The sequence below is a fragment of the Lontra canadensis genome, unplaced genomic scaffold, assembly GCF_010015895.1.
Source record: "Lontra canadensis isolate GAN:19392208 unplaced genomic scaffold, GSC_riverotter_1.0 scaffold114, whole genome shotgun sequence".
Classification (NCBI taxonomy): domain Eukaryota; kingdom Metazoa; phylum Chordata; class Mammalia; order Carnivora; family Mustelidae; genus Lontra; species Lontra canadensis.
Genome location: NW_022631108.1, coordinates 707,521 through 727,184, shown reverse-complemented (window position 1 = coordinate 727,184; position 19,664 = coordinate 707,521). Strand labels below are relative to the sequence as shown.

General features: G+C 36.6%; 1 protein-coding gene across 1 annotated transcript in view; it reads right to left on the bottom strand.

Annotated features, from left to right (window-relative positions):
* ATP7A (ATPase copper transporting alpha) overlaps positions 1-19,664 on the bottom strand; it is a 170,775-nt gene that overhangs the window by 8,796 nt on the left and 142,315 nt on the right. Inside the window, exons 15-19 of the mRNA XM_032840640.1 lie at positions 15,156-15,350; positions 13,447-13,629; positions 10,930-11,146; positions 5,563-5,709; positions 3,328-3,470 (exon numbers count right to left, since the gene is read on the bottom strand). Coding sequence (XP_032696531.1) covers positions 3,328-3,470; positions 5,563-5,709; positions 10,930-11,146; positions 13,447-13,629; positions 15,156-15,350 — 885 coding nt within the window. The remainder of the gene's footprint in view (positions 1-3,327; positions 3,471-5,562; positions 5,710-10,929; positions 11,147-13,446; positions 13,630-15,155; positions 15,351-19,664) is intronic.

Below are 19,664 nucleotides of genomic sequence, written 5' to 3'. Positions count from 1 at the left end.
GAAATTAAGAAAACAATAGCATTTACAATTATACCAGAAATAATGAAATACCTAGGAATAAGTTTAACAACAGAGCTGAAAGATTAGTACTCTGAAAACTATAAAATTCCAATGAAAGCCATCGAAGATGACACAAACAAATGGGAAGATACTCCATGCTCATGGATTGGAAGAACAGGTGTTAAAATGTCCATACAACCCAAAGCAATATACAGATTTAATGCAGTCACTATCAACATGCCAACAGCATTTTTCACAGAACTGGAACAAATAATCTTAACATTTGTATGGAACCACAAAACACACTGAATAGCCAAAGCAGTCTTGAAAAAGAAGAACAAAATCGGAGGTATCACAATCCCAGATTTCAAGCTATATACTACCAAGGTGTGGTAATCAAAAGTATGGTACTGGCACAAAAACAGAAACACAGATCAATGGAACAGAATGGAGTCCAAAAAAAACCCAGGATTATATGGCCAATTAGTCTTTGAAAAAAAGAGGTGAGACTATGCCATAGATAAAGTCTCTTCAACAAATGGTGTTAGAAAAACTGAACAGTTATGTATAAAAGAATTAAACTGGACCACTTTCTTACACTAAAATAAAATAAACTCAAAATGGATTAAAGAACTAAATGTGAGACAGGAAACCATAAAACTCCCAGCAGAGAACACAGGCAGTAATTTTTCTAACTTTGGGCGTAGCAACATCTCTCTAGATAGGTCTGCTGAGGCAAGGGAAACAAAAGCAAAAATAAACTATTGGGATAACATCAAAATACAAAAGCTTCTGTACAGCAAACAATCAGCAAAACTAAAAAATAACTTACAGAATGGGAGAAGGTATTTGTCTATAACACAGCTGATAAAGGGTTGGTATCCAAAATATATAAAGAACTTATCAAATTTAACACCCAGAAAACAAATAATCCAATAATAAAATGGGCAGAAGACATGAACAGACATTTCTCCAAAGATGATATACAGATTGGCCACCAGACACGTGAAAAGATGTTCAACATTACTCATCATGAGGGAAATGCAAATCAAAACCATAATGAGATATCATCTCATACCTGTCAGAATGGCTAAAATAAAAAATTCAAGAAACAGGTGCTAGCAAGGACGTGGAAAAAGGGGAACGCTCTTACACTGTTGGTGGGAATGCAAACTGGTGCAGCCACTCTGAAAAACAGTATGGAGGTTCTTCAAAAAGTTAGAAATAGAGTTACCATATGATCCAGTAATTCCATTACTAGGTATTCACACAAAGAATATGAAAACACTAATTCAAAAAAATATATGCACTGCTGTGTTTACTGTAATGTTATTTACAATAGCCAAGATATGGAAGCAATACAAGTATCCATTGATAGATGAATGGATAATGTGTGTTTGTGTGTGTATATATATAATGTAGTATATTTATACAATGGAATATTACTCAGCCATAAAAAGAATGAAATCTTGCCATTTAAAACAACATGGATGGATATAGAGGGTATAATGCTAAGGGAAATAAGTCAGAGTAAGACGAATACCATATGATTTCATTCATACGTGGAATTTAAGAAACAAAACAAACAAACAAAAGAAGACAGAGAGACAAGCCAAAAACCAGACTCTTGAACTATAGCTAACAAACTGATGGTTACTAGTGAAGAGTTAGGTGGGAAGATGAATAAAATACGTGAAGGGGATTAAGAGTACACTTACCATGATGAGTGCTGAGTAATGTATAAAACTGTTGAATCACTGTGTTGTAGACCTGAGTCTAATATAACACTGTATTGTTAACTATACTGGAACTAAAATAAAATTTTAAAAATAAATAAATAAAAAATGAAAAATGAAAGGTCTTTGAAAACCAGTCCCCCCCAAAAAAAGATTTGTATGTCCAAAGATTTACATCACTGCCTGTTTGTAACAAAACCTTCAAAACCACCTAAATACCCATCTTTAGAAGAATGTTTAAGTAAATTATGATACATCCATACCACAGAATTCCATGTAGTAATGTTCAAAGGCTAACATAAATTTGTATGTTCAGATATGGACAAAGACATATATGTTATTATGTATAAAAAGCAAACTGCTGGGGCTCCTAGGTGGCTCAGTCAGTTAAGCGTCTGCCTTTGGCGCAGGTCATGATCCTAGGGGTCCTGGGATCGAGTCCTGTATCAGGGCCCCTGCTTAGCAGGGAGTCTGCTGCTCCCTCTGCCTGTGCCCTCCCCCTTGCTTGTGCTCTCTCTCTCAAATAAATAAAATCTTTAAAAAACAAAATACAATAAATAAAAAATAAAAAGCAAACTACTGAATGAGCAATCTTTAGAAAAGTGATGTAATTTATGTTGAAAAATACCAGAACTCTACATTTGTGTATGAACACACATGCCTATGAAAAACTGGGGATAGGACTAGACAGGGAGCTTGGGGAAAAGGTGACTTCAACTTTTTACTTTACATCCTTCTGCATTTTTATATAAGAATTTACTCATATATCACTCATGTTATTTAATAGAAGAGGGAGGAGGCATTCTGAAGTAGAAAAGACCAATATGAGAAAAGTTTTGTAGGTAAGGCAATCATGGGGGTCAGGAGCAGAAAAATATGTCAAAGTGGTGCATTAGGCGATGGTTCCACCAGTGATGTTCAGGATGGACTAGGGAGGGAAGTGCCTGGAGCTCTTGCTGTAATTTAGGCAAGAGAGATTGGACGCCTGAGTGCCCGACTTAGGCTGGCAGCACTGGTAAAGAATCTGAGCAACATTTCAAAGAAGTATCAACAAAGACTGGTATATGGTGTCACAGAAGCATTTCAGGAAGTAAGTAAATGGTTTTTTGGTTGTAACAGTAACACAAAGCCCAAACGCCTTCTAACACAGCATGCCAACTGTTCTTGAAAGAACCAGATATCAATATTCAGTGATAAGGAACATAATAGGTAATATGAATCTTTAGCACTTGAAAGCAAGAAACAAAATGTATATGAGGAATTAGAAGTCTCTCTCATTCTTTTTCTCTCTCTCAAATAAATAAATAAAATCTTAAAAGAAAAAAAAATTTAGAAATGGGCACCTGGGTGGCTCAGTTGGTTAAATGAGTGCCTTTGGCTTGGTACATAATCCTGGAGTCCTGGGATCAAGTCCTACATTGGGCTCCCTGCTCAGCAGGGAGTCTGCTTCTCCTGCTGACCCCTCTCCTCTCATGCTCTCTTGCTCTCTCATTCTCTCTCTCTCTCTCAAATAAATAAATAAAATCTTTTAAAAAAATCAGAAGTTACCACAGACCCTGCCCACACCCCAACAACTAAGTAAACCAATTACCTGAGAAGCAATAGATCGAGCTGTTTTACTGTTGTCTCCAGTCATCAGAACTACTTCTAAGCCCATAGACTGCAAAATATGGACAGCCAATTCTGCTTCCGGCTTCACTGTATCAGCAATAGCTATCAAGCCGCACAGTTCATCTATTATAGGAGCACCAGAAAAGGAGAGAGTTTGGAATATGGTGAAAGCAGGAATAATATTCTAACTTAAAACTTGAGAAAGAAATTAATCTTGTTAAGCAAAGTTGTTCGGGGCTTAAGCTTAACTCAGAATGTCTCCAAGGCCACACAGGCTATACTCTACAAAATCTGCAACAAACCTCCATGTTTCATTATGAAAATTTCAGAGTGAGGTAGGGTTACTAATAAAAGCAGTAATTGGAAAATGAAAAGAGAGCTCTTTATTGCAGACTTAAAGACTCTTTTTTTCCTTTGAGAAGTACTGGTTAATCCTCCCAAACACTTTAGTTCATTTAAAGGCAAATGAAACTGAAAACTGATACTTTTTTTTTCTTTTCTTTTTAAGGTGAACAGGGTGGATTGAGACAAAACCAGCATTTTAAACTGAGGGGGAAAATCACTGCAAGCAGTTATTTTATTTTAAAAAAACAAAAGTAAATGGCATTTTTTGCTTCTTCCTGGGCCTAAAAACATCATAGTTAAGATACTCCCTTCATGCTTAGCAAGGATTATAAATGTTGACTAGTTAATCTCACAGCTAGAAATTTACCCAAGAAAAAATTTAACAAAAGAAAGCACCTAAAACCTCATAGATATTTATCATAGCATTATTTATAATGATGAAATATTAGGAATAGCTTAAATTTCCAATGAGGGAATTATTAAGTTAGTTAAAGTATATAATAAATTAATTGGAAGTAAAATAAAATTAGAAAATACTATGAATATAGCAAATAATGCATAGAGCAAAATATAATAGGTATACAGGGATTTTAAATTTTTACTCAAATTATTGAGGTAAAATTTATATGCAAAATACAACCACTTAAAAACAATATATACTAATCCTATAATTCTGTACATATATTGTATATAACATATATACATATATAAATATGTTTGTATATATTTTATATAAAATTAAATATATAATATATTACATATAAATATTTAATAATTTAATATATTATGTGTTATAAATATTTAATATATATAAATATACATTTAACTTTATATTAAATATATATTTATATATATAAATATACATACACACACAAAAACAGAAATGGAATACATGCAATTAAAACTGACACTGAGTTAGGATGATGAGATTATGGATATTATTTTGCCTATTCCTTTATTTTTTTATTTTTTTTAAATATTTTATTTATTTATTTGACAGACAGAGATCACAAGTAGGCAGAGAGGCAGGCAGAGAGAGAGAGGAGGAAGCAGGCTCCCCGCTGAGCAGAGAGCCCGATGCGGGACTAGATCCCAGGACCCTGAGACCATGACCTGAACCGAAGGCAGAGGCCTAACCCACTGAGCCACCCAGGTGCCCTTGCCTATTCCTTTAATGTTTTGTTATTTTTAGGTTTTAAAAAAATTCTTGATTTGCTTTTTTTATTTTGGGGTGGTGTAATCACTAAAAACAAAACCTTTATTTATTTTTATTTATTTTTTACTGTTATCTTCAATTAGCCAGCATACAGTACATCATTAGTTTTTGATGTAGTGTTCAACGATTCATTAGCTGCTTATAACACTGGGTGATAGGTATTCAGGACAGCACACGTGGTGATGAGCACTGGGTGTTACATACAACTACCGATTAGCTTTTTTAAAAAAAAAAAAAAGCATAGGCTATGGAGGAAAATAACAAAGCCAGGCAAATGCAAGAGAATTCTAAATTAATCAGTAACAATTACGTATTGCTAACATTTTCTTTTTGCATTCAGGCTTCTTTTCAAAAGCCCTCAAGTTCAGAAGTCTCTCAAAAATATACATAAAATAGGGGCACCTGGGTGTCTCAGTCGTTAAGCGTCTGCCTTCAGCTCAGGTCATGATCTCAGTATCCTGGGATGGAGCCCAACATCAGGCTCCCTGCTCAGTGGGAAGCCTGCTTCTCCCTCTCCCACTCCCCATGCTTGTATTCCCTCTCTCACTGTCTCTCTCTCTGTATCAAATAAATAAAAAAATCTTAAAAATATATACATAAAATAATAACTGAGATCGCAACATTGAGTCATAGGGTACTTAGGGAAAACCTTACCATCAACTGCCACCAATACAGCAGTCCGACCTTTTCTTTCATGCTCAGTCATGTAATCATCTACATCATTATTAATAACAAGACCATTTCTAATCATCCACTCCCGGTTACCAATGAGGACTTTGTACTGCTGGGCATTAAGAGCACCTGAAATAAAGTACAGAAAGAACATTTAGTGAGACTGTTTAATATTTATAACAATGCTATGAGGCACGTTCTTCCTGTCTAACCTTACACAGTCACTATGTTGTATTTTTGGTAGACCACAGCCTACAACAGTGATTTCCAAATTTTCAAGGAAAATACTCTGCTCTTCTATGCCTTTGGGCCTTTGCACATATTGCTGTCTCCACCTGGAATGTCCTTACCCCTATTCTCCAATTATCAAACTCCATCATATTCTTCAAGAGTCAACTCAAATGATACTTTCTTGGTGAAGCTTTCTCTTTGATCTTCCACACAACTGAATTAAATTTGAAATATTTATCGTGCATCAGCAGCTTAATATGGTTGGATGAAAACATACAACTGTAGAGATGTCTCATTTTAAACATGTGACCACTAACTTTATGCAGGTCCTTGGTGTTTTCTGGCAATTCTATACTTCCCTAGTCCATTCGTTTTCCATTCCTTCTAGAGGGCTATTTTATACCTTCTCTTCTCCCACTCTTACCTATGACCAGATGATGAATCTGCTTCCTACTTCAGAAAGAATTAAAAGCAATCAGAAGAGAACTTCTGCAAGCTCTCACTGCCACATCTAACCAACTACCTGTGCCTATGTACCCACCAATCTAGCTTCTCACCTGTTATTATAAACTGCCCCTGTTCCTATTTAAGGCCAACCTCTCCACTTAGGCAGTAAACCCTCTTCCTTTGCTTATTCTAGAACATCTCTCCTACAATTCTCTCCTCTGGGACGCCTGGGTGGCTCACTTGGTTAAGCGGCTGCCTTTGGCTCAGGTCATGATCCCAGCATCCTGAGATCGAGTCGCACATCGGGCTCCTTGCTCAGCGGGAGCCTGCTTCTCCATCTGCCTCTGCCTGCCACTCTGTCTGCCTGTGCTCACTCTGACAAATAAATAAATAAAATCTTAAAAAAAAAAAAACTCTCCTCTTCCTCCTGCATAACCACATTTTGTATCTCTGTTGCACATAGCCTTATCTTTAAAAACAAAGCAAAACATAACAAAACAAAACACCCCTCTTGAGTTCACTTACCTCTTTACTACTGCCCCAAATTTCTGCTTCTGTACACAGTAAAACTTCTTGGAAGTGTTGTCTCACTTGATTATTTCCAAGTCATATCTTCCCATTCTCTTGTGAACCCACTCCAATAAAGCTTTTGTGTCTACTACTCCAAAGAATTATTCACGAGGTATACCAGTGACCCTTATTTTCATAAACCTAATGGCTAATTCTTGTTCCTTATCTTACTTGCCCTATCAGCAGCTTTTAACACAGTTAATCACTCCCTCCTTCCTGAAATAATTTCTGTCCTTGGCTTCTAGGACACCAAATTCTTGAGTTACCTCCTCGCTCATCACTTCTCAGTCTTCTTTGCTGATCTCCCTGATCTCTTAACGTACTGTATTGCTGGGTTCAATCCTTAAAGCCTTTCTCCCCGCCCCCTCAATCTAGTCTCACTCCTTGGTGATCTTAACCAGTCTCATAGCTTTAAATATAATCTATACCAGCTTTGTCCAACAGAATTTGGAAATGTTCTGTATCTGCTGTTTAATCCAGTAGCCATTAACAATATGTGGCTATATGAGCAGTGAAAGGTGGCTAGTATGGCTGAAGGGGTAAATTTTAAATTAAATTTATTTTTTAAAGTTTATTTATGTATTTATTTTAAGTAATCTGTACATCCACCATGGGGCTCAAACTCATGACCCCAAGATCAAGAGTCGCATGCTCAGGGTGCCTGGGTGGCTTAGTGGGTTAAAGCCTCTGCCTTCAGCTCAGATCACGATCCCAGGGTCCTGGGATGGAGCCCTGCATCAGGCTCTCAGCTCAGCAGAGATCCTGCTTCCTCATCTCTCTCTGCCTGCCTCTCTGCCTACTTGTGATCTCTGTCTGTCAAATAAATAAATAAAATTAAAAAAAAAAAGAGTCGCATGCTTTTCTGACTGAGCTAGCCAGGCAGTCCTGAATTTTAAATTAAATTTAAGTAATTTAAGTTTCAGTAGTCACATGTACTGAATGGCTATCATATTGGAAGGCACAGATCTATAGGTGGTTGACTCACAAATCTACATCTCCAACCTACTCTGTTTCCTTCAACTCCAGACTTGTGCAGCTAACTGCCTACTTGTTATGTCCATTTACATGGCAACTCCACTTGAATTATCTAGTAGGCAATCAAATTTTACGTGTAAAAAACTGATCTCCTGGGGAGTTCTCTTCAATATTGCTCTTCCAATGGTCTTCCCCATTCTTTTTTTTTTTAAGATTTTATTTATTCATTTGACAGACAGAGATCACAAGTAGGCAGAGAGAGGCAGGCAGAGAGAGAGAGGAGGAAGCAGGCTCCCCACGGAGCAGAGAGCCCGATGTGGGGCTCGATCCAAGGACACTGGGATCATGACCCGAGCCGAAGGCAGAGGCTTTAACCCACTGAGCCACCCAGGCGCCCCAGTTCCCCATTCTATTTAAATGGTAACTTCATCCTTCTAAAATAAACATTTAGGCCACAAACCTTGGCATAATTCTTGACTCCTGTTTCTCTCATACCCCATACCCAATCTGTGAGAAAATTTGTCAGCCAGCTCTCCCTTCAAAACACATTCAGATTTTGACCACTTCTTATGACCTCCACTGTTACCACATTGGTCCAAACCACTCTTATCTTTCACCTGGATTATGGCAACAACCTACTAACTCATCTCCCTGCTTCTGTCCTCCCCTCCCCATTCCTTCCACAGTGCATTTTTATCAGAGCAGCCAGGGTAATACTTATAGGTTGGATTCCGTCACTCCTATACACAAAACTCTTCGATGGCTTCCTGTCTCAAGGGTAAAAGCCAAAATTCCTTAATGACCTTAATCTAGTCCTGTACTACTCTCTAACCTCGTCTCTTACCCCCTTGCCACTCATTTACTCTGCCCTAGGCATACTGTTCTCCTTGCTGTTTCTCAAACTAGGCTTGGGTACTTAACATCCCTCCTACCTAAAATGCTCTTGTCATAGATATTCACATAGCTTTATCCCTCCCCCTTCTCAGGTTTTTGCTCCAGCACCAACTTCTCAATGAGGCCTATCCTGATTACCCTATATAAAATAGGGTAATCCCTATACCCCTCTACTCTACAGCATTATCTCCATCAGACATCTTATATTTTCTTATCTATTTGCTCACTGTTTTGTGTTCTCCCACCACAAATAGAAGCTCCAATAGATAGTGACTTTATCTTTTCTGCTTACTGCTGATTCTTTAGTGTCTTGAAAGAGCTTAATAAAAGGTGTCAAATGAACAAAATTACTATGTGTCAGTATGCTTGACACTAGAAGTTTGCAAATAATAAATTATAGTTTGGTAGAATCACACAGGTCAATAAAGTATTATCATGCAGTGTACCTAGCACAAAAAAACAAAGATGAAGTACAGTTATGATTTTAAAAAAAGAGCAAATATATCTGCCTGTACATGTCAGTCAGCAAAGGCTTCGCTGAAGAGAGATGTGAGCTGAGTTTTGAAAGATGAAAGATGAAAATAAGTCCATGAGGTAGATGCCACTGAGACAACAACATTACCCAGAGAAAACAGTAAATGAAATGATCTAATAAGCATGAAATGACACAATGTAAAAAGGAACTGTAGGTAGTTCTGTATGAATGGAACACAGAGTACATGGAGGTCAGTGGAAAAATACAAAATGGGTGGTATAGGCAGGCAGAAGACATATCATGGGGAATGGACCTGGAACAAAGTCCAGAGAGACTAGTCTTCATCCCACAAGAGACAGTGAACAAAGCCAGGATCCCTAACAAAATCACACTGATAGGGTTTAGGGTACAAGCAAACCTCCAAAACAAAAATTTTCTGAGGCGTGCACATAACTTTTATCACGTTCCTCCAAAGGTTCACGATTCAAAAATAAGTTATAAACCACTATAACAAAAGGTACTAGTCAGACAGTTATATATAATCATATTTGTAGGTTAGCAAAATTACTCTCAAGTGCAAATGGGTAGGGAGGTGCTAGAACACTTAGGTGGGTATATTATGTTCTGGGGCAGATGGATAGACCAACCAGAAACTCAGAAAACAGGCTTTGGCTAGAGATGTGGATTTTAGAGTGGTAGTAGAAGCCTACGAAAGGCAGAACAGGCAATAGACATGAATGAGGTTGTACAGAGAGCATATAAAAGAAGAAAAAGACAAAAAAACAAAACCCTGGGTATACCAAATATCTGAGAGCAGGAGAAAAGAGGAATCAGAGAAGGACCAGAAGCAACAGCCAGGTAGGTGAGAGGATAATCTAGAGAATAAATGGTCATGAAATTAAGAGAAGAAAGAGCTTTAGGAAAGACAAAATGGTCAATATTCTCAAATCTCAAATGCCAGAGGCAGACTGAGAAGAAACCACTGGAATGAGTACTGAATAAGGTCATTAATGTGCTTAGAAAAAATAGTTTCAGTAGTATGGACAGGGCAGAAGCAAGGCTGCACAGTGAATAAGTGAATTCAGCAAACTGAGACTACTCTTTCTAGAAGGTTAGATATAAAGGAAAAAAAGAGACAGGATACAATCTAGAAGGGATTATAGTGATATTGATGGAAGAAATGTTTATATGTTTAGGAGAAGGAGCCAGTATACACAGCTGGAAAATAAAGAAGTGAGGGGATGTAACAGAGTAAGGTCCCTGAAGAATCAAGAGAGGGTGGGATCTAGAACAAAGATGAGAGGATTCATTATGCAAGATGCGGGATATCTTTTCCCCTGAAAGAGGAATCATTCTGGGCAAAAAGCAGAAAGAACAAATGCCTGAGAACCTTAATTTTCTATGTGAAAAATAAACCTGATAATTCGCTTAGGGAACTAGGGAGAAGGCCACAGTAGCCCATGAAAGATATAAAAAGTGTAGAGTAGCTGTGGTACGAAATAAAAGAAAGATAGATGAACTAATATGGAAGATCAGCTAAGACTAGAATTCATCACCCTATGGTAGAATCACAGGAGCACAACTGGGAAATGTTTTCGAGTAACTCAAGTGAAGTGAAGAAGGCCTATGGTAAAATTATTTGACAGAATGAAACCATGATGTCAATTTTTGCTTCTGATCTAACAGTTCAGGATTATAAAGTTAGACATCTCTTAATATTTGTCCCGTAATTGGTACCATGAAGAAAATTAGCTTACTTGAGAGCTGGGCATCAATAATCATGGAAGATGAAGTTGATGACTGTTCATTACTTGCACCAATTTGAACCAGGGATGCATTTTTAATATTATTTTCCTCTATCTTCCAGTTATTCTTATGTAGCAAGCCTTCAATATTGATGACTTTACAGCTAATACCACAGCCTGGCACAACCTGGAAATCTACGCAGGTACCCAAGGTCTCAGTGTCCAGCTCCTAACAAACAGAAACAGAAGGATTTCTTCTGCTGTTCTAATAATCCAAGGTCATCAATAGCACGATCAGAGCATACTGCTGGTTAATTCTAAATGTTTAGATACATGTTACATGCCCAGTTATTTCTAAATGTTTAGAACAAAACATCAGAATTGTTTACTTTAATCCCACTTTCTAAAATTCATACCAAGTTTAGAGAAAGAAAAAACGGAAAGTTTACCAATATTCTCTGCCCTTTCCAGTAGAGAATTACAAGTTAAATATTTAATTCTATTGTCAAGTCAGATTTTCTATTCAGTACAGGGCAAAGGGTAACAAAGAACAGGGCCTTTAGTTACCAGAGTGCCTCTCTAGTATGATTCTGTGTCCTTAGTAAGCCAAAGAATTTTGGTGGCCATCATTGTTTTCCTGACTTTATATCTTCATCCTCTCTGTTGTTTGGTTTGGGTGTAAAGAAGCCAGGTCAGTAATAGTAAATTGGTAAAAAGGAAAGAACACCAATGATAGGAATTACCACATCAAAACTGTAAAATTGGATAATTTATAAAGAACTTACACAAATCAATGAAAAAAAGGTAAACAATCCCATAAAAAAAAAACAGGCAAAGGATACAAGCAGAAAAGTTACACAATAAGCAATTCAAACAGCCAATGAAAAGATGTTCAACCTGATTTATAATTATGGAAATGTAAAGCAAACCATCAATGAGTAAATATTTTTTATTTATTAAACTGGAAAAAATAAAGTAAGAATGTGGGGAAATAAGCACAAATAACGTTTGGTGAAAGTATAAACTGGTACGACCCTTTATGTGGGTATTGGTAATATTTGCTATGTGGGCATTGGTAAAATTCATCAAAATTTAACTGCATATATCCTTTGAACTAGCAATTGCACTGATAGGCATTTAACATAAAGGTAAACTTGTAAAAGCTGACAAGAACATTAACTGTACACTGTAAGAAACAAAAAAATCATACAGAACATAATATAGCCATTAACATAATGCAGCGGATCTATATGTCCTAATATGGGAAAAATCACTCAATAAAAAAAAAAACAAGGTATCAAAGATTGGTCACTCTGTGATCTTTCTACATAAAGTCTAAAAAGAAATAAATGCATATATGTTCAGATATGCATTTAAAATGGTTAACAAATGCAAACTTTGGGGACTATACTAAAAATTATTGAATTGTACAATCTATAATGAACTTTGGAGTATGCGAATTGTATCTCACTAAAGCTGCTACAGTAGTCCTCCCTCCCCCATCAACGGTTTCACATTTCCTTGGATTTGGTTACTCGTGGTCAACTCTAGTCTGAAAGTAGCCAATCCTCTTTCTCACATAGCGTCAGAAGGTCAATTGTAGCCTAGTGCCAAGTCAAAATGCCTAAATCATTCATCTCATTTCATCTCATCACACAGGCATTTTACCATCTCACATCATCACAAGAAGGGTGAGTACAGTACAGCAAGTAATTTTGAGAGAGAGAGACCACATTCACATAACTTTTATTACAGTATGTTGTTATAATTATTCTATTTTATTATAAGTTATTGTTAATCTCTTACTGTGACTAATTTATAAATTAAACTTTATCATAGGTATGTATGTATAGAAGAAAACATGTATATATAGGATTCAGTGCTCTGCAGTTTCAAGCGTCCACTCGGGTCTTGGACCATATACCCTGCAGATAAGGGAAGACCACTATATTTTAAAAGACTGTTAACAGATTAACACTGTAAACTCTGGAGAGAGGAATTATGAAAGGGGGTAGGGAATGAGGCTTTCTTTTTTCATTATGTAACTCTCTGAACTATCTGAATTTTCCTATCATAAATATGAATTACATTTTAATTTTTTAGTCAACAGGGGTTATCTGTGTGATAAAATTATAGTTAATTTCTGTTTTCATCTTTATACTCTTCTGTATGAAGAAACTAACACATATTATAAAATAAAATGAGATTGGGAGAAAGGGGGTGGGGTCATGGACATTGGGGAGGGTATGTGCTATGGTGAGTGCTGTGAAGTGTGTAAACCTGGCGATTCACAGACCTGTACCCCTGGGGATAAAAATATATTATATGTTTATAAAAAATTTAAAAAAAAAAGAAATAAAATTAGGGCTTTAAGATTTAAAAAAAAATAAAAAATAAAATGAGAAAATACAAGACTCTTTAGCCTTCTACCAATTATATATGTAAATCATAGTCAAACACCAGTTTGGATTTGGTCTGTGTAATTCCTGTAGAAGACAACTCCATTAATAAACAAAGGAAAAACGGTACCTGCTTGCAGTATTTGGTTATGGCTGCTCCCAGGGGATGTTCACTGTTACTTTCAGCAGTTCCCATGATGGCCAGGATCTTACTGCGTGATATTCTGTTACTTTCCACTAGAACCTTTACTTGATTCACTACTGGGGTTCCATGGGTAATCGTTCCAGTCTTATCAAACACCACTACCTTTACCTGTAAGAAAATTAAAATACACTGCACCTATATGACTTCATAATCCTTAATACTACCTTTCCAAAAATAAGAAAAAGGTTTACTTCAACAGATGAATATTTTGTTTCTTGATAAATTAAACTGTCTTTGAGTGAGCAAAAGTAAAGGAGAATAAGGGAAAAAATACTCTGGTGACATCTAATAGCCCTCCCTTGCAAATGTTCAACCATACTGTAAATATATGTTAAACAACTAGAACTAATTGTTAATAGTTGACTGTTAATAAGTACTTAAGAGATGACTCAGTGCCTCAGGGAAAGAGAAAGGCTTTCGATACTAATGAATTCCAGAACTGTAGTGGAAATCTAGGCAGTAGGCATATTATTATAAGAGAAGGGTAAGTAATTAAGTTGAAGTGAGCACCAGACAAGACCTGCTGGTTTGCTTTGACTTTATTGGGTCTAAATGAGAAGCATGGTCTGAGAAGAGATAGCTCTGTGAACCCATAAGGGAAATTGAGCCCAGACAGGAAACAGGAAGAACCTGGAATTAGAGAACACAGTCACCCCACAGTAAACTTGGAATACAAACCTTGAAAAATGAATAGCTTGAGGAACCAAGATGAAAAGAGATACAACAACTAAATACAAAGCATAATTTTGAACAAGAGAAAAAATAGCTATAAAGAGTATTATGGAAACAACTGAGGAAACTAGAATATAGACTAAAGGTTAGGTAACAGTATCACAGCAATGTCAGTTTCTTGATTTTGATCTCTGTACTATGATTATGAAAAAGAATGTCCTTGTTGTTAGGAAAGGAGCCCGACATCTGCAGTAAAGGGTATATATGAGTTCTTTATGCTGCTCTTTTAATTCTTAAGTTTGAAATTTATCAAAGTAAATAAAAAGTTACTATAAACACTAACAGCTTGTATTCACTGGTTAAATGAGGTTCCAAATCCATTTTAAGCTATGTTCTGTGTTTACTACATACATCTGTATACAGTTTAAATCCTCAATAATAAGAACATATCAGAAGGAACATGGTTTTAGGTGAAGTCAAATAGCCTTGATTGAAATTGTTTTGGAAATCCTAATATGAGAGAGATGAGGGATGATTATATTTTTGGAGTCATAGCTGCAAACTGCCAGCTAGTGGCAAAGGCAAAGGAACTGCAATGTTACTATAAGCACTGTCTCACAATGAAGAACACAAACATGGAGTCACATTTTTCCTGGGCAAATACCCCTTCTTTCTTCCTGACACAACAACATTTCTAATCTAAGCTGGAATAGGACTCCAAGTTTTCCACATCAGGGTCTGCTCTAAGAAAGTAGGCCCAGAGTAGTTTTAGAGATCTTAGGTAACTTGAGACCAATCCAGAACAGAACTAAAATAACACCTTTCCTACCTCAACCCTCAGGATAGTCCCAGAAGAAGCTCAGTTTATGGACCATGTAGAAATAATTTTGGATTCTGTCTCTCAATACGGGTGCTATTGCCAGGTTAGATGGGACAATTCTTTGTTCCAGGGACTATCTTACCTTATGAGCCATCTCCAGTGGCTCGCCACCTTTGATTAGTATGCCATTTTGAGCTCCTACTCCTGTACCCACCATCACGGCAGTTGGAGTGGCTAGTCCCAGTGAACAGGGGCATGCAATGCACAGAACTGTGATAGAGGCTTGGAAAGCAAAGCGTATTATCGTTTCTGTTCGGGAGATACTTCTGTTATATCCCTTTAGAAGAAAGGCATGAATTTTGGTTATTGATCTAGAGCTGTATAAAACAAAAGGAACAAAGCTTAACTCTATTTAAATAAAACCACCTTTTTTAAGTCACACTGAATCCTATTTAGCTTCCAACATACACATTTTGGTTACTAGGAAGAAAATTTTTTTTCTTTTTGTATCAATATAAGAAATTGTAACATTACTGTTAAATAAGCCATAGTCCTAAAATCAGGAATTCAGTTTTGCAGATTCCAGAGTTACAAACTATGTTAATTAATCTAAAGAACATGAAAGTCAGCTTTTTACCTCTACATTGAGAATAAGTGTTTTTTCCTAAGGACTTTCAAAAAATAGCTGCACACATGGGACCTAATTCTCAGCAAATCTGATCCTGAAGAAAATGAATTTTGAATCTCTGTATACCAAGACCATAAATCTGCCTTTCACATTATACTTTAAAGACAAGGGAAAAATCACCCAGCATACAAAGGAAGATTAATCTTATTTCAGGAAAATTCTTTTGAACATAACAGTTGAACTGAGTCTATAAGGTAGTGCACAGTTCTTAGTGACACTGAATACTTGCTTGTGTGAGTAAATACAATTGACAGTATTAGGGGAAAGCTCCTAAGCACCCCCTGAACTCATGAGAAAAATCCCTAAGGGATACACATTCCAAAATACTTCTCAGCAATCTTCTGGTTCAATGTGTAATTAACCAAGGTGAATCATTTTCCTAAAATTTTATATTATACTAATGACCATATATCATGAAATAGATACATAGTTTTTATGATTCTACCTGTTCTGTTTTTTTTTTTTTACACTCAGAACTTTTTATCTCAAAAACAAAGACCCACAGTCACATTATAACAGAAAAATACACTTGGAAGTATTCACAATCTGGTCACTGAGAAATGGCAAGATGTCCACACTGCATTATTCGCAACCCACTGTTTTTAAGGAACCAGAAGCACAGATACGATTAGAAGTCACCTGTTCCAACAAAGTCCCTCCCCAATTTCATAGCTCTGTCAGTATTTATCTCAAGGCTCAACAACCAGAGGGAACAGTGATAGCTGGTAACTAAAATACTGTTATAGGCAAGGGTTTGGCTAAAGGGCCTTAAGTGTGTGAGCACAAAGGACAGAAAGGGAGATCAAGCAACATGTGAAAAGGGGAAAAGGCGGTAACTGTCATGGGGCCCAATTTCCATTCATAAAAAATACCAGGAAACTAGATGATTTGTGGAGGTGTCTGTGACCTGTGGCAAGTGTAAATCCCTCCATCTCATCTAACTCTCACAAATGTTCCAGAGTTAGGAGTCTTCAATTTGTTTTGTTGTTGTTGTTGTTTCTTTTTTTTTTTTTCATTTTATTTTATTTCTTTTCAGTGTTCCAAAATTCATTGTTTACGCACCACATCAAGTGCTCTATTTGTTTCTATCCCCTTTAAAGAAAGTCTCCCTTTCCCCCACAATTCCCCTCCTACACCCCCAAGAAGCCACATGTCCTGATTTCACATTCTTCTTAACTATTTCCATTGTCTGGGTCTAGAGTGAGAAAGAGTCCTCCACCCTCAATCTCAGGGTTTAAGGAGTTCTCCCCCAAATCTCCAACAAGGAAAAGTAGCAAGAGACAGAACACTAATGTTTGGAAAAAAGCCATAGACACAAATTCTGCAAAGCAAAGGCAGTGGTATTTATACACACTGAGATGTTTAACAGGTTCTATCCAAAAGGAGGCTGCAGGAACATAGAGGAAGCAAGCTACAAATAAACTACTTCCAACTAGAGCAAAGTGACAGTACATATACATTCATACTCTCTGCAGTGGGCTACACTGCACATTTACTCACATTATCTCAAATGTATGACTCCTAAGGGCACTTGACCTAATACAATGGAAACATGGTAACAAGGGTAACCTGACATAGTAACAGATGAACACTAATATGATGATGCCAAAGCAACAAAATACATCAACAAGATAATAATCATTCAGGAAAAGTCCTCTCCCAGAGCTGAGGTTACCAATTCAAAATTAGCTATGAACATTCTCTGAATTCTTTAAAAGCTATGGCTTACAACAAAATAAAAATCCACGTCAATAAGAGAGAGGATAAGAATCATACCATCATTTCAATAGATGCAGAAAAAACATTTGACAAAATGCAACATCCATTCACGATAAAAACACTCAACAAAGTAGGTTTAGAGAGAATACACCTCAACATAATGAAAGCCATTTATGAAAAACCCCAGCTAACATCATCCTTAATAGAGAAAAATGGAGCGCTCTTCCCTAAGGTCAGGAACAGGACAAGGATGTCCACCAGAACCATTTTTATTCAACATAGTACTAGAAGGCCTAGCCACAGCAATTAGACAACAAAAAGAAATAAAAGGCATCCAAATTGATAAGGAAGAAGTAAAACTTTCACTATCTGCACTTGACAGGATACTATATATAGAAAACCTTTTGAAAGACTTCACCAAAATCTGCTAGAATGATAAACAAATTCAGTAAAGTATAATCAGTCTACAGAAATCTGTTGCATTTCTATATACCAATAATGAAGCAGCAGAAAGAGAAATTAAGAAAATAATCCCACTTATAATTTCACTAAAACAATAAAATACCTAGGAATAAACCTAACCAAAGAGATAAAAGACCTGTACTCTGAAAACTTAAAACACCAATGAAAGAAATTGAAGATGACACAAAGAAAGAGAAAAATAGTCCATACTCATGATTAGAAGAACAAATATTATTAAAATGTCTATACTACCCAGGACACCTGTGTGGCTCGGCTGGGTGGCTGACTCTTGATTTCAGCTCAGGCTGTGATCTCAGGGTCCTGGGATCAAGCCCCATGTTGGGCTCTGCACTCAGCAAGGAGTCTGCTTAAGGATTCTCTCCCTCTTCCTCTGCCCCTCCCCTTGCTTGTGCTCACTTTCTCCCTCTAAAATAAATATTTTTTTAAAAAGTCTATACTACTCAAAGCAATCTACAAATTTAATGTACTACCTATCAAAACACCAACAACATTTTTCACAGAACTAGAACAAACAATCCTAAAATTTATATGGAACCACAAAAGACCCCGAATAGTCAAAGCAACATTGAAAAAGCAAAACAAAGCTGCAGGCATCACAATTACAGGCTTTAAGTTACATTACAAAGCTGTAGGAATGAAAACAGTATAGTAGTGGTACAAAAATAGATATATAGACCAATAGAACAGAACAGAAAACCCAGAAATAAACCCACAATTATATGGTCAATCAATCTTGAACAAAGCAGGAAAGAATATCCAGTGGAAAAAAAGACAGTCTCTTCAACAAATGGTGTTGGTAAAACTGGACAGCAATATGCTAAATGAGGAAACTGGACCACTTTCTTACACCATACAAAAATAAATCCAAAATGGACGAAAGATCTAAATGTGAGACAGAAAACCATCAAAATCCTAGAGGACAACACAAGCAGCAACCTCTTCGACCTCGACTACAGTAACTTCTACACTTGATCTTAAGCCAAGAAGCGATTCGACTACAGTAACTTCTTACTAGACATGTCTCCAGAGATAAGGGCAAAAATGAACTATGGGGACTTCATTAAGATAAAAAGCTTCTGCACAGCGAAGGAAACAATCAACAAAACTAAAAGGCAACCTATGGAATGGAAGAAGATATCTGCAAACTACATATCTGGTAAAGGGTTAGTTTCCAAAATCTATAAAGAACTTACCAAACTCAACAACGTCCCCCCAAAAAAAAAACAAAAAATCCAGTCAAGAAATGGGCAGAAGATATAAATAGACATTTCCCCAAAGAAGACATCCAGATGGCCAAGAGACACATGAGAAGATGCTCAACATCACTCATCATCAAGAAAATGCAAATCAAAACCACAATGAGATATCACCTCATACCTGACCAAATGGCTAAAATCAACAACATAAGAAATAACAGGTGTTGGTGAGTATGTGGAGAAAAACAATCCCTCTTACATTGTTGGAGGGAACTGGTACAGCCACTCTGGAAAGCAGTATGGAGGTTCCTCAAAAAAGTAAAAACAGAACTACCTTATGATCCAGCAGTCACACTACTGGGTATTTACCCAAAGAATACAAAACCACTAATTCAAATGGATACATGCACCCCTGTGTTTATGGCAGCATTATTTATAACAGCCAAGGTATGGGAACAGCCCAACTGTCCATCAGTTGATGAATGATTAAGAAGATATGGCATATATTTATAATGGAATATTGTTCAGTCATCAAAAAGAATAAATTCTTGCCATTTACAACCAC